The sequence below is a fragment of the Garra rufa genome, chromosome 23 (assembly GCF_049309525.1).
Source record: "Garra rufa chromosome 23, GarRuf1.0, whole genome shotgun sequence".
NCBI lineage: Eukaryota > Metazoa > Chordata > Actinopteri > Cypriniformes > Cyprinidae > Garra > Garra rufa.
This window is the reverse complement of record NC_133383.1, coordinates 2,612,571-2,628,442: the sequence shown is the minus strand read 5'-3', so window position 1 is coordinate 2,628,442 and position 15,872 is coordinate 2,612,571. Positions and strand designations below refer to the sequence as shown.

Below are 15,872 nucleotides of genomic sequence, written 5' to 3'. Positions count from 1 at the left end.
ATATATATATATATATATATATATATATATATAATAGCTATATTTATTATAATACATTTTTTATCCATTTTTTTATTAAGCATTTTTAGGGGGAGGGGGCTTTACTCTTTTTCCAGGAAAAAAGATAAAAAAGACACTTATCTAAATTGAGTTAAACTCCTGGGCCATTGAATGTAAACCAATTAGTCATACAATTTGGTAAGGCAAATAAACAATTAAATTGCTTCATGATTCACATGTCGTCAGCTCTCAGGAATGTGGTACTTGCCAACAGTCATGACGATAATAAGCCATTTTTTGTAACTATAGTACACATAGGACACGTTACATTTGGAGGTTTGGTGGTGACTGCCTTCTCCACAGATAAGCAGGCAAATAAGCACTGGTCACTGCACTTTTACCAAGTTATCAAGAATATTCACAGCTGCTTTGTGCAGCTGAAGTCGTGGTTTTGTTTTAACACTCTTTAAACAGGAAACAGTGTGGGAGACTGAATAGTCAAATGATTTCTCAGAAATCCATTAGTTTGTGCTAGAAGAGCAGCATTCTAGATGGAATACTGAAAATTATGTTTTTTTTAATAAGGAAATGTATCCATGTAATTACCCGAAGAGTTCTTTGTAGTGGTTTCGTCAAATCAGTAGGACTTCCTTCCATTTCCTGTGGTTCCGCCTTAAAGTGGTGAGCGGGGCAAGTGTCGCTAGTAAGTAGAGAGCGGCTGCTGAGGTGAGTACAAGTATTTTAAGACATTTATGTCTGAGCTGTAAAAGTCAAGTGGCGAAGTGACTGCTTAGTACATTAATTGAAATATGTTTAATCAAATATATGTTTGAGACTGATAATCTGTGATATTTACAGGATAAACAGGGCTTTGGACAACAGCAATTCAGAAAATGAACCAGACAATAACAGACGATTACTTCAATGAATCCATCAGTGAATATGACTATCTGGGTTTTGAAAATGACTCAGACCCCATGTCTTCAGAGGTGAAAAATACCTTGAAGAAATTTTCTCTTGTCATTTACTGCTTGACTTTTCTCCTCGGAGTTCCAGGAAACATGTTTGTTGTGTACATCGCTGGAATGAAGATGAAGAGGACGGTTAACACAATATGGTTTATCAATCTAGCGACCGCCGACCTCCTGTGCTGCCTTTCCATACCGTTCAGCGTGGCGGAGATCTTCCTTGACCATCACTGGCCGTACGGATCTGTCATGTGCAAGATTCTCCCCTCTGTTATAGTCATCAACATGTTTGCCAGTGTTTTCACCTTGAACTTCATTAGTCTGGATCGGTTTACTCAGGTGATCACACCGGTTTGGGCTCAAAATCATCGCAATTTGTTGCTTGCACGACTGTCCTGTGTGGCGGCCTGGGTTCTTGCTTTGGCGCTCAGCTTGCCCTTTATGATATTAAGACAAACTGTTGAGGACTTTAACATCACAGTTTGCACATTTCATGCTGGTGAAGAACCTGATTTTACAACATCTGGAAGGTTAAGCATCATCAGATTTGTGTTTGGATTTTTGATTCCTCTCATATGCATCACAACATGCTACGGATTCATCGCACGCAAGTTAGGCAGGAGTAACTTTCGCTCGGGACGAGCGTTTCGCATCATGCTGGCTGTAATCGGGGCCTTTTTTCTGTGCTGGGTTCCATATCACATAGTGGACTTGATAGCAATCTACGGAGAGGATTCAAGCTCCTCGGTGGCATCGGCAGTGGATCCGTTGGCCATCTCTTTGGCATACGTCAACAGCTGTCTGAACCCCATTCTGTATGTTTTCATGGGGCAGGATTTTAAAAGCAAGGTTAAACTTTCTCTAAGACGTGTTTTTGAAAGAGCTTTCTCTGAGGAGGGAACACAAGTGTCACGATCCACCCAGTCACAACAAATGCACTCAGTGCATTGAAGATATGTGACCCTGGACCACAAAACCAGTCATAAGGTTAAATTTTACAAAACTGAGATATATGCATCATATGAAAGCTCAATAAATAAGCATTCTATTGATGTATAGTTTGTTAGGATAGGACAATATTTGGCCGAGATACATCTATTTGAAAATCTGGAATCTAAGGGTGCAAAAAAAAATCAAAATACTTGGAAAATCACCTTTAAAGTTGTCCAAATTAAGTTCTTAGCAATGCATATTACTAATCAAAAATTACATTTTGATAGGTTTACAGTAGGAATTTTACAAAAAATCTTAATGTAACATGATCTTTACTTAATTTCCTAATGATTTTTGACATAAAAGAAAAATCAATAATTTTGACCCATACTATGTATTTTTGGCTATTGCTACAAATATACCCCAGCGACTTAAGACTGGTTTTGTGGTCCAGGGTCACATATCAGCTCATTTATTCAGAGTTTAGGTCATGTTTCCATGCCAAACCTATGCACTTTCAAACAAGACTTAAATAATACTCCTGTGAAGTATCTTGACAAAAATATTGCTTTTAAAAACTGAAACTTAACATATGCCAAACAGCTTACTTTAGCACTTTTCAATAGGAAGTATCCGCTCTTGTAACAATAAGTTATTCTTTGATGTATTGTTTCTACCAAGTTTTATTTCAAATTAACAGGGTTTTAGTGAACTTCTTCACGACAAAGTGATTTCTTGTGTACCGAAAGCTCAAACGCAGCTTGCAGTCTGTAATTCTGATGCTATTTTTAGGCAGGTGCTGTAAGTTTTGAGGAAGTCATGAATGGTGTATCTTTTGATGGGATGTGGTCAACAGGCTGAACTTGTACGTGAAAATTGTCTTGAATGCAAAGGTATGAACTGTAGACTACATATTCTGCTAAGAATAGTGACTATTATTATGTTTGTAACATCAATCCAGATTTTAGTACTGTACTGTTTACGACATTGTCTTGAATCATTTCATAGTTTTGCTATAATATTTTCACTTTAATGTTGTTTCATGATCATTAAACATTCAAAATGACTTTTAATTTGGACAAAGTTGATTCAGCATTATATTTAGGTTTTATGGAATACTTGATTTTGATTAGACTGCGGTGTCATTCTTTGGCCAAATATTTAACAAGGCCAAACTGCAGGCTATAACTGATCTATGTCTCAGTCAAATGTTTTATTTTCCTACATTGCCTTTCAAATGTCTCTCATATCACTCCACACTCTCTTTTCTCACATAATAAAACTATTTAAACCCAAATCAGTATTTCATGTTTCATTTTGTTAGTTTATTTGTAAGTAGCTTTGTATTGGTCCTGGTTACCCTTTTTGGTATTTATTTTGTGAAAATGACAGATTGACTTTATACTGTCTCTCATTTCTTCAAATAAAAGGTATACTTGACTTGAATGTCTGTGGTATTAATAGTAGGTTTCTCTACAATCAAGTGAAGTAGACTATAAACTGAGCCTAAATGTGATCATTACAAATTTATCCATGGTTTCTTTATAGTAAAGTTTAGTAATTGCTTTTTTTTTTTTTTTTTTTTGGTCTTATTGATAGCCACAAATACCATGGTTAAACTTCGGTACCTGTGTGAAACCTTGGCTAATTTGTGGTTTCCATGGTTTGTGGTAAAACCATGGTTAATTTTCATAACAACCTGTGGTATTCACGATTTTTTTTGTTCCAGTTTAACTGTAGGTAACCTATGTAATATTGTTGTTATTATTATTAATAATGCAATATATGTTTTTTCCGTCAAGCATAAATGTCTCACCTCAGAAACAAATGTGTCCGGTTTTAACACGGTGTTGACATTACCAGTAAATGCACAAAAAAGTCGTGAAAACAGTCTTGCTTTGACTAATTATCAACCACTACCACTCAAGAAAAACAACAAGAACTTCATATGAATGACGACTTTTTGGATTCAGTCCTTTGAATTTCACCATTCACCAAACCGTAAGTAGTTTGAGTCACTGTTTTCGACAAGAGACTTAAAAAGAACAGAAGCAAAATTAAGCAGTCATTTTTTAGGATGCGTGTTTTGCTGAGTCTTCTTCAGAAGGAAACCCTTAACTCAGTTATTTTCACTTTAAGCATGTTCTTCTTTTTAATAAACGCAACAGGATTTAACAGTAATCGGTTAGTTGATAGTGTGTAATCAACCTGTCACCATTTCTTTTAAATTCATATTTCTTCATAGTTTTGCTGTCTCCGGTTCATTCACATTGTCTCTCAATAAGAGCTCATAAATGCGTAATATTTCTAAAAGAATGCTGTTTAAAATGGAGTTACATGGGGTTTATGTCAGACCACATGATATGCCAACTTTCCAAAACTTAACTATATTTATACAAAAATAGTTCTCATTAACCTTGAGAAACTTAGTATAAAACATTGATGACAATCAAATCACTGTGGCTAACGTGCCTGATGCGTTGTTTTAGCCTACTACTTAGTATAAATCTCATTACCCTTTGTAATTTTTACTCAATATATGACCCTGGAGCACAGAACCAGTCATAAGGGTCAATTTACATGATGAATATACATAATCTGAAAGCTGGATAAATAATTGATGCATGGTTTATATTTGGCCGAGATACAAATCTGAAATCTGAGAGTGCAAAAAAATCTAAATATTGAGGAAATCGCCTTTAAAGTTGTTCAAATGAAGTTCTTAGCAATGCATAATACTAATCAAAGATTCAGTTTTGATATATTTATGGTAGGAAATTTACAAAATATCTTCATGAAACATGAGCTTTTCTTAATATCCTAATGATTTTCGCGCATAAAAGAAATATCATCAAGAATCATTTTGACCCATACTATGTATTTTTGGCTATTTCTACAGTCGTGGCCAAAAGTTTTGAGAATGACACAAATATTAGTTTTCACCTATTTTGCTGCTAAACTGCAGTTGTTTCTGTGATGTACTGAAATATAATTACAAGCACTTCATACGTTTCAAAGGCTTTTATCGACAATTACATGACATTTATGCAAAGAGTCAGTATTTGCAGTGTTGGCCCTTCTTTTTAGGACCTCTGCAATTGGACTGGGCATGCTCTCAATCAACTTCTGGCCCAAATCCTGACTGATAGCAACCCATTCTTTCATAATCACTTCTTGGAGTTTGTCAGAATTAGTGGGTTTTTGTTTGTCCACCCGTCTCTTGAGGATTGACCACAAGTTCTCAATGGGATTAAGATCTGGGGAGTTTCCAGGCCATGGACCCAAATTTCAACGTTTTGGTCCCCGAACCACTTAGTTATCACTTTTGCCTTATGGCACGGTGCTCCATCGTGCTGGAAAATGTATTGTTCTTCACCAAACTGTTGTTGGATTGTTGGAAGAAGTTGCTGTTGGAGGGTGTTTTGGTACCATTCTTTATTCATGGCTGTGTTTTTGGGCAAGATTGTGAGTGAGCCCACTCCCTTGGATGAGAAGCAACCCCACACATGAATGGTCTCAGGATGCTTTACTGTTGGCATGACACAGGACTGATGGTAGCGCTCACCTTTTCTTCTGCAGACAAGCCTTTTTCCAGATGCTCCAAACAATCGGAAAGAGGCTTCATCGGAGAATATGACTTTGCCCCAGTCCTCAGCAGTCCATTCGCCATACTTTTTGCAGAAGATCAATCTGTCCCTGATGTTTTTTTTGGAGAGAAGTGGCTTCCTTGATGCCCTTCTTGACACCAGGCCATCTTCCAAAAGTCTTGTCCTCACTGTGCGTCAGATGCGCTCACACCTGCCTGCTGCCATTCCTGAGCAAGCTCTGCACTAGTGTTGTTTTTGGCGGCCGATTTTAGTTTTAGTTTTAGTCTAGTCTTTGTGTGAAGCTGTCATTTTAGTTTTTATTAGTTTTAGTCACGTTCATACTCATTTTAGTCTAGTCAAGTTTTAGTCAACTAAAAGTCTGAGCATTTTAGTCTTATTTTAGTCAGAATTACCCATGACTATTTTCGTCTAGTTTTAGTCAATGAAAACTGATGACATTTAGTCAATTTTTAGTCAATGAAAATTGTATTTTAGTCTATTTTTAGTAATGCAATTTTATTTAACCCAGTCAATATAGTATATGTACCTAGTAGTATAGACGAAACCAAAGTTTTCTTTTAGCCAAACCCATTTCAAACAAGATTATTATATTATTGTTACCTTATAAGCTCAAGAATACATCCATTCCAGACATGGAATATGCTCTAATTTGAAATGGCAACATATATTTTACCTACCAAACATGTTAGAAGTACACACATAGATTGAAATAAAATAAATAAAATAGCATCACATGACAATGCCAGAAAAAAATTATATATTCAAGTTTAACAAACGTGACTCTTATTCTGATTCAAACAACACAAACCCCTTGCGCAGGTTTCAAGTGTCATTCACTTCTTTATTAAGAATAAATCATAATACAACTAAATATGTACATGTGTAGTTTTGTGCATGTTCATTTTGTAGTGATTCCCGCTTCAAAAGCACTTCTAATTAATAATAATATTAGTCAATTTAACAATATTCCTAATGTACTTTGATCATCTATGGCTACACAAATCATGCTTGTACTTTTAAAAGTTTATTTACAGATTAATTAATTTGTGTAAGTAAAATATTTCTTATGGTTTTCGTAACACAAATTGATTCATTTTATGAAACTGTCCAAAAATCGCTTTGACATCTGGGACAAGTACTCCTCGCTGCAGACTGTAGCGCGGTGACGTCAGGTACCTACGTCACGTATGTGTTTACCGCGCATGCGCAAAGTGACGTATGGTCTGCCTGTGTAATTTGCATAGCGTGGTGACGTTAGACGTTTTCGCGTCGTGTGTGACGTAATGCGTCATTAAAACGCATGCGCATACTTAACATAATACTCTTATAAAATGTAAAAGTAGCCTATTAAAAGAGCCAAGGTGAAACAAAAGAAGTGGAAAACAAATCGATGATTTTGACCATGTCTTTAGTTTATTTTGTAATATTTGTGTAGTATTATATACAAGGTATTAAGATTGTTGCACTTTATTTCACTGTGTATATTTTTACATTACTCTACACCTTATATGTTTCTTATTTTATCCTTTCCTCTGTCATGATTCGTGTTTATTTAGTATAATTATGGACATTTTTCTGTTGCTTTGGCAATTCTGCCTGTGGAATATTTAAGCCAATAAAGTAGTATTAAGTTAAATTGACTACATACAGTATATTTTCAGTGTCTACATCCCATTTTATGCATGGTGCCTCCAAAAAACCAAACTGATAACAGTGAACTTTTTTTTTATGACAAAAACATAAAAACTTGAGGGTGAGACACCTCACCCAAAGTTTCACCAAAATGAAATAGTTCTTCTAGCTTTCTTATTCTGTGACAACGAAATAGTATTTAAATAAATTTTAAATAAAAAAAAAAATAAAAAAAAATGTGGTTTGTTGTTAGGAAACTTGCATTTATGAATATACAATTTACAAAGAAAATAAATTAAATTTATAACAAAACAAGCATTCCTTTTAGTTGAGTCAGAATCATAATGTCCTAAAATTAGTTCTTTAAAAGTAATAGGTACATCTCGCTGGATATTATTCTTAATAAATAAACCAATATTTTCCCAGAGTTGTACAGTATACATGCAAAATAAATGAAAAACAGTTTCAGTATTAAATTGACAAAATGAACATTTTGTATCAATGTTAACCTTATACTTCGTCATATAAAATTTAACAGGGTAAAATTTGTTAATTAGTTTGAAAGATACTTCTTTAACCTTAGTAAGAAAAAACCTCTGTTGTAAGGACCATATTTTTTTTCCAATTCAAATTTCTAAATAAACTATTCCAATAAGGAATGAAAGGCGATAAAGAAGAAACTTTTACAATGAAAAGAGACCTAATTTTGTAATTTCTATCTTTTTTCACAGAAAAAAAACAAAACATATTTTACCTATAGTTGTCTCTAATGGGTCAGAAGAAGAAGCATTTTTAATAGGGGAGAAATTGCTATTTTTCATAATATCATAATAATTCCTGAAGTTATTGCTCCCATAACAATGGCATAATCCTTTGGACTAACCGCTATCTCATATTCTGAAATAAATTCTCTATAAGTCATTAATAAACCTCTGTTGTTAAATAACTGACTCACCAAAATTAAACCATTATTAAACCACTGACTAAGAAATAAAGATGTATTTTTATATAAAATATTTTGATTATTCCAAAAAAATCTATGGGGGGTAAAATTGTGTTTATATATTAAAGCCCAGGCCAAAAGTACCTGTTGGTGGAAATTTGAAAGCTTCACTGGAATTTTGGATATGTTATAATTGCACATAAACAAAAATGTAATACTTCCAGCAAATGAAAATGCTTGCCGTGGAAAGATATACCAGCTTGAGTTTTGATTTTTCCAAGCTGATTAAGCCAATTTACTTTAAAGGCATAATTTAAAGAATTGAAATCTATAAAATTTAGGCCACCATTGTTATAAGGATTTAGTATAACAGACTTTTTCATATAATGGCATTTGTTTTTCCAGAAAAAGTCTGTTAAAGTTCTATCAATCAATTTACATGTAGTCTTATCTACATACAGAGATTGGGCTGCATTTGTGAGACGTGATAGCTAGGGCTGGGAATCGATTCTTTTTGGAATCGATTCCCAGCCCTACATCTGGGACGCAAAAGAAACATTTTCCACCTTTGGCTTTGACCACAAGATGTCATTAGTGTACAACGTGTTGAAAAGCTTCGAGTAATAAAGCTTTCTACGATCCAGTTGAGGGGAACGCTTTGGTGCTTCGAAAAGCTTAATTTTCCCATCATTACTAAAAAGTAGGAAAAAATGTATGTCGTTTCTTCTTTTTCTCCCAAAGACGAACCACAGCTGACCGGCCATCGGTCCCTTTCTCTGTGTCAGACTTAACTTTGTCTGTAGTCGTCTTCTAGCTAGATAATTCCGCGAGTGGGGCTTGAGAAAGTGACATCTTCTGAGGTTTAGTCTAGAAGGTATACAGCTCTGGCTACTGGGCATGCGCACATCAATCTAACGTTATAACATTTCGTTTCGTCTCGTTTTCGTCGCCGAAAATGAAGAGACATTTTAGCATAGTTTTTATTTTGTAAACCACATTTAGTCTCGTTTTTATTCGTCAACGATATTGCATTATACATTTTATTATAGTCATCGTCACATGACCAGCATTTTCGTTTAGTCTCGTCTCGTATTCCTCACGTGATAAAGGTTCGTTGACGACCATATTTAGTCATAATTTTCATTGACGAAAGCAACACTACTCTGCACTGGTGGCACTCCGATCCCGCAGCTCAATCCTCTTTAGGAGACCATCCTGGCGCTTGCTGGACTTTCTTGGACGCCCTGAAGCCTTCTTAACAAGAATTAAACCTCTTGAATTTATGATGATCCTATAAATTGTTGATTTAGGCGCAATCTTAGTAGCCACAATATCCTTGCCTGTGAAGCCATTTTTATACAACACAATGATGGCTGCACGCATTTCTTTGCAGCTCACCATGGTTAACAATGGAAGAACAATGATTTCAAGCATCACCCTCCTTTTAAAATGTCAAGTCTGCCATTCTAACCCAATCAGCCTGACATAATGATAATGTATTAAACAAACACAGTTTTTTCAATTCATGCATTCCCTGGGAATCAAGCCCATGGGTCTTATCGCAATGTGAAAGCTTAACCAGCTTTACATTGTTGACCATAATGTTTCCCAACTTTGAAATGTTGGTGAAGCCTCTTACATGAAGTGGTTAGAAGTCTCAAACATGAGAGAAAAAACTTTCAGCACTAAAACATTCTACCCTGAGCTGGACAACTGTGAATCATCACAGACAAATGTAAGTTGATTATTTGGTTATTTTACTTTTTCATACTTTCCACTAAAAGTAGTTTAATTGGTTGCCTACAATAGTAATGCATTAAAGCATTTTAAATACAGTATGATTTATAGTATTACATTGACAGTATGTGATATTAGAAGGGTAACCCAAACACTTGAACCAGACAGACTTTACAACCGGAGATGATTGTCAGTGTTGTTTTAATGAAATGTTGAGGAAACCAATGAGGGTTGATTTCTCTGGTCTTCTACTCCCTGACCTTGATCCTCTGTGTTCCTGGAAATGCATTTTGTGTTGTATGTTGCTGGATTGAAGATGAAGAGGACTGTTAATACAGTTGGGTTTCTCAATCTAACAATTGCTGATCTCTTGTGCTGCCTTTCCACTCTTTACTATTTGGCACAAAGATCTCTTCATGATCACTGGCCGTATGGATCCATCATGTGCAAGACTTTCTACTTTATTATGCTCATCAACATGTTTGCCAGTGTTTTCACCTTGAGCTTGATTAGTCTGGATCGGTTTACTCAGGTGATCACACCGGTTTGGGCTCAAAATCATCGCAGTCTGTTAATTGCACGACTGTCCTGTGTAGCGGCCTGGGTTCTGGCTTTAATTATAAGTCTGCCTTTCATGATGTTACGAGAGACTTTAACAGAAAATAACACAACATCTTACCTTCATCATCAATTTGATGAAGATAATTTAAAAATGTATAAAAGGTTAAGCATCATCAGATTTGTATTTGGCTTTTTAGTTCCTCTCATATGCATCACAACATGCTATGGATTCATCGCACGCAAGTTAGGCAGGAGTCATTTTCTCTCTGGACAAGCGATTTGCGTCATGTTGGCTGTAATCTTGGCTTTTTTTTCCCTGTGATTGCTGCCGTATCACATTGTGGATTTGATATTAATATATGGAGAGGATGCGAGTATCTTGGCAACTTTGCCAGTGGATCCGTTGGCCATCTCTTTGGCGTATGTCAACAGCTGTCTGAACCCCATACTGTATGTTTATGGGGCAGGATTTTAAAAGTAAGGTTAAACTTTCTCTAAGACATTTTTGAAAGGGTTTTCTCTGAGGAGGGAACACAAGCGTCACGATCCACCCAGCCTCAACATTTATTCAGCAATTTTTCTATGCCATATCTACACACTTTCAACCCAAACTCTTTCCACTTGATGTGATGACGTCTGACTTGTATAAACTTCTCAAGAATCCTAACAAAAATGATTATTTCTTTTAAAACTGAAACTTATTATATGCAAAACAACATGGCACAAGTACCTTATTTTAGCACATTTTGGCAGAAAACATCCACTCCAGTTTTTCCCCAAAACAGATGCGGTAAGTTTTGAGGAAGTTAATGGTGTGTTTACTGATAGGATGTGGTCTGCAGACACTTATTTTGATGTCCATAAATATTCTGTGTATTAAATGCAAAAGTCTAGTATCTGTAAATAATGCATTACTGATAGTAGCTTCTAATGCTATACAATGGCTTTGTGTGTGTAATATCAATCCAGACTTTAATATTTTACTGTTCATTACATTGTATTCAATAACTTCATAGTTTTGTTAAGCTTTAGATTTCTGTTCTTTGTTCTATGGAGCTCATATTATGACAATACTTTTTGAATTTGAATTGTACAAATTTGAATTATTGACAAGTATCATTTCACAACACTGAATATTATATGGCATTTAACATAGTTCTGAATTCGATTTTTTTAAACTTGAATACTGAACATTTGAAATTGAACACAAATTGCAGATTTTCAAATAGAAAAAAAAATTCGGAACATCAAATTCAGTGCAGAAATTCAGATCGTACAGAAAGTAGGTCAGAGGTTATGCACAGGGAAGAGTAGATGATTTGCGAAAAGTCGAACGAAGCATTTACTGTGACCGAGAGCGGGCATGTTTGGTTCACTTAGACTAGTTTGTCATGTATCAACATATTAACTTAGCGTGATAATACGCCGTGGCCACAAGATATTATCAAAGTCCCTTTAAAGGGATAGTTCACCCAAAAATGAAAATTTGATGATATAAATACTGTTCAGTTTCTCACAAAAACCGATCGTTTCGTGTCTTAGGACATCAATGTATCGTCACGAGCCGCAGGGTGTAATTTGGATTTGTCTGTACATGTTTTTGTTTACTTTTAAAGGTGTGGTGCCCATCCACTGCCATTATATGACTGACAGACTGCACTGCTTTGAGTTAAAAATCTTTATTTGTGTTCTGCTGAAGAAACAAATTCACCTACATCTTGGATGCCCTGGGGGTAAGCAGATAAACATATCATTTTCATTTTTGGGTGAACTATCCCTTTAACAATTGTTAAGCCTCTCTATGAGCTCATCAGTCTGGGGGTGGAATATGGAGGTTTTGAGTTGCTTAACCTTCAGCTGTTGGCAGGTCCCTTTCATCACACTAGAGATGAACAACAATCCAGTAAGAATTTCATCTGCAATCCCCACCCTGCTGAAGACTTGAACAAGTCCTCTGGCCACGGCCCTTGAGGTGGCTGATCGGAGAGGTATTGCTTTTGGGAATTGGGTGGCATAGTCAAGGATGACCAGAATGTATCGTTGTCCCCATTTGGATTTTGGCAGTCCAGTCCAATTTAAGTCTCAATGATTGGTAGAGGAATAAGGGGATTTCCAAATGTTACCTTGGGGCTGTGGAGCGGACATTCAGCACAGTAGCGACAAAAGTCTTCAACTGCCTTCTTCGATTCTTTTTGGAATCGATTCCCAGCCCTACATCTGGGACGCAAAAGAAACATTTTCCACCTTTGGCTTTGACCACAAGATGTCATTAGTGTACAACGTGTTGAAAAGCTTCGAGTAATAAAGCTTTCTACGATCCAGTTGAGGGGAACGCTTTGGTGCTTCGAAAAGCTTAATTTTCCCATCATTACTAAAAAGTAGGAAAAAATGTATGTCGTTTCTTCTTTTTCTCCCAAAGACGAACCACAGCTGACCGGCCATCGGTCCCTTTCTCTGTGTCAGACTTAACTTTGTCTGTAGTCGTCTTCTAGCTAGATAATTCCGCGAGTGGGGCTTGAGAAAGTGACATCTTCTGAGGTTTAGTCTAGAAGGTATACAGCTCTGGCTACTGGGCATGCGCACATCAATCTAACGTTATAACATTTCGTTTCGTCTCGTTTTCGTCGCCGAAAATGAAGAGACATTTTAGCATAGTTTTTATTTTGTAAACCACATTTAGTCTCGTTTTTATTCGTCAACGATATTGCATTATACATTTTATTATAGTCATCGTCACATGACCAGCATTTTCGTTTAGTCTCGTCTCGTATTCCTCACGTGATAAAGGTTCGTTGACGACCATATTTAGTCATAATTTTCATTGACGAAAGCAACACTACTCTGCACTGGTGGCACTCCGATCCCGCAGCTCAATCCTCTTTAGGAGACCATCCTGGCGCTTGCTGGACTTTCTTGGACGCCCTGAAGCCTTCTTAACAAGAATTAAACCTCTTGAATTTATGATGATCCTATAAATTGTTGATTTAGGCGCAATCTTAGTAGCCACAATATCCTTGCCTGTGAAGCCATTTTTATACAACACAATGATGGCTGCACGCATTTCTTTGCAGCTCACCATGGTTAACAATGGAAGAACAATGATTTCAAGCATCACCCTCCTTTTAAAATGTCAAGTCTGCCATTCTAACCCAATCAGCCTGACATAATGATAATGTATTAAACAAACACAGTTTTTTCAATTCATGCATTCCCTGGGAATCAAGCCCATGGGTCTTATCGCAATGTGAAAGCTTAACCAGCTTTACATTGTTGACCATAATGTTTCCCAACTTTGAAATGTTGGTGAAGCCTCTTACATGAAGTGGTTAGAAGTCTCAAACATGAGAGAAAAAACTTTCAGCACTAAAACATTCTACCCTGAGCTGGACAACTGTGAATCATCACAGACAAATGTAAGTTGATTATTTGGTTATTTTACTTTTTCATACTTTCCACTAAAAGTAGTTTAATTGGTTGCCTACAATAGTAATGCATTAAAGCATTTTAAATACAGTATGATTTATAGTATTACATTGACAGTATGTGATATTAGAAGGGTAACCCAAACACTTGAACCAGACAGACTTTACAACCGGAGATGATTGTCAGTGTTGTTTTAATGAAATGTTGAGGAAACCAATGAGGGTTGATTTCTCTGGTCTTCTACTCCCTGACCTTGATCCTCTGTGTTCCTGGAAATGCATTTTGTGTTGTATGTTGCTGGATTGAAGATGAAGAGGACTGTTAATACAGTTGGGTTTCTCAATCTAACAATTGCTGATCTCTTGTGCTGCCTTTCCACTCTTTACTATTTGGCACAAAGATCTCTTCATGATCACTGGCCGTATGGATCCATCATGTGCAAGACTTTCTACTTTATTATGCTCATCAACATGTTTGCCAGTGTTTTCACCTTGAGCTTGATTAGTCTGGATCGGTTTACTCAGGTGATCACACCGGTTTGGGCTCAAAATCATCGCAGTCTGTTAATTGCACGACTGTCCTGTGTAGCGGCCTGGGTTCTGGCTTTAATTATAAGTCTGCCTTTCATGATGTTACGAGAGACTTTAACAGAAAATAACACAACATCTTACCTTCATCATCAATTTGATGAAGATAATTTAAAAATGTATAAAAGGTTAAGCATCATCAGATTTGTATTTGGCTTTTTAGTTCCTCTCATATGCATCACAACATGCTATGGATTCATCGCACGCAAGTTAGGCAGGAGTCATTTTCTCTCTGGACAAGCGATTTGCGTCATGTTGGCTGTAATCTTGGCTTTTTTTTCCCTGTGATTGCTGCCGTATCACATTGTGGATTTGATATTAATATATGGAGAGGATGCGAGTATCTTGGCAACTTTGCCAGTGGATCCGTTGGCCATCTCTTTGGCGTATGTCAACAGCTGTCTGAACCCCATACTGTATGTTTATGGGGCAGGATTTTAAAAGTAAGGTTAAACTTTCTCTAAGACATTTTTGAAAGGGTTTTCTCTGAGGAGGGAACACAAGCGTCACGATCCACCCAGCCTCAACATTTATTCAGCAATTTTTCTATGCCATATCTACACACTTTCAACCCAAACTCTTTCCACTTGATGTGATGACGTCTGACTTGTATAAACTTCTCAAGAATCCTAACAAAAATGATTATTTCTTTTAAAACTGAAACTTATTATATGCAAAACAACATGGCACAAGTACCTTATTTTAGCACATTTTGGCAGAAAACATCCACTCCAGTTTTTCCCCAAAACAGATGCGGTAAGTTTTGAGGAAGTTAATGGTGTGTTTACTGATAGGATGTGGTCTGCAGACACTTATTTTGATGTCCATAAATATTCTGTGTATTAAATGCAAAAGTCTAGTATCTGTAAATAATGCATTACTGATAGTAGCTTCTAATGCTATACAATGGCTTTGTGTGTGTAATATCAATCCAGACTTTAATATTTTACTGTTCATTACATTGTATTCAATAACTTCATAGTTTTGTTAAGCTTTAGATTTCTGTTCTTTGTTCTATGGAGCTCATATTATGACAATACTTTTTGAATTTGAATTGTACAAATTTGAATTATTGACAAGTATCATTTCACAACACTGAATATTATATGGCATTTAACATAGTTCTGAATTCGATTTTTTTAAACTTGAATACTGAACATTTGAAATTGAACACAAATTGCAGATTTTCAAATAGAAAAAAAAATTCGGAACATCAAATTCAGTGCAGAAATTCAGATCGTACAGAAAGTAGGTCAGAGGTTATGCACAGGGAAGAGTAGATGATTTGCGAAAAGTCGAACGAAGCATTTACTGTGACCGAGAGCGGGCATGTTTGGTTCACTTAGACTAGTTTGTCATGTATCAACATATTAACTTAGCGTGATAATACGCCGTGGCCACAAGATATTATCAAAGTCCCTTTAAAGGGATAGTTCACCCAAAAATGAAAATTTGATGTTTATCTGCTTACCCCCAATGC

The 15,872-nt window shown here is 36.1% G+C and overlaps 3 protein-coding genes and 2 pseudogenes across 3 annotated transcripts in view; 4 read left to right on the top strand and 1 right to left on the bottom strand.

The window, feature by feature from the left end:
• LOC141299766 (melanopsin-B-like) overlaps positions 1 to 897 on the top strand; it is a 25,076-nt gene extending 24,179 nt beyond the window's left edge. The window contains exon 8 of the mRNA XM_073830147.1: positions 859 to 897. Coding sequence (XP_073686248.1) covers positions 859 to 897 — 39 coding nt within the window. The remainder of the gene's footprint in view (positions 1 to 858) is intronic.
• LOC141299823 (adenomatous polyposis coli protein-like) overlaps positions 1 to 15,872 on the bottom strand; it is a gene marked incomplete at its 3' end in the record, with an annotated part of 204,026 nt that overhangs the window by 115,961 nt on the left and 72,193 nt on the right. The gene's annotated exons all lie outside the window — the stretch shown is intronic.
• LOC141299765 (C3a anaphylatoxin chemotactic receptor-like) lies at positions 894 to 2,394 on the top strand. Its single transcript, XM_073830146.1, has one exon. It carries the CDS (start codon positions 894 to 896, stop codon positions 1,917 to 1,919), a length of 1,026 nt encoding a protein of 341 aa, XP_073686247.1. The 3' UTR covers positions 1,920 to 2,394.
• On the top strand, positions 9,748 to 11,012 carry LOC141299764 (C3a anaphylatoxin chemotactic receptor-like; annotated as a pseudogene).
• Positions 14,007 to 14,988, top strand: LOC141299763 (C3a anaphylatoxin chemotactic receptor-like; annotated as a pseudogene).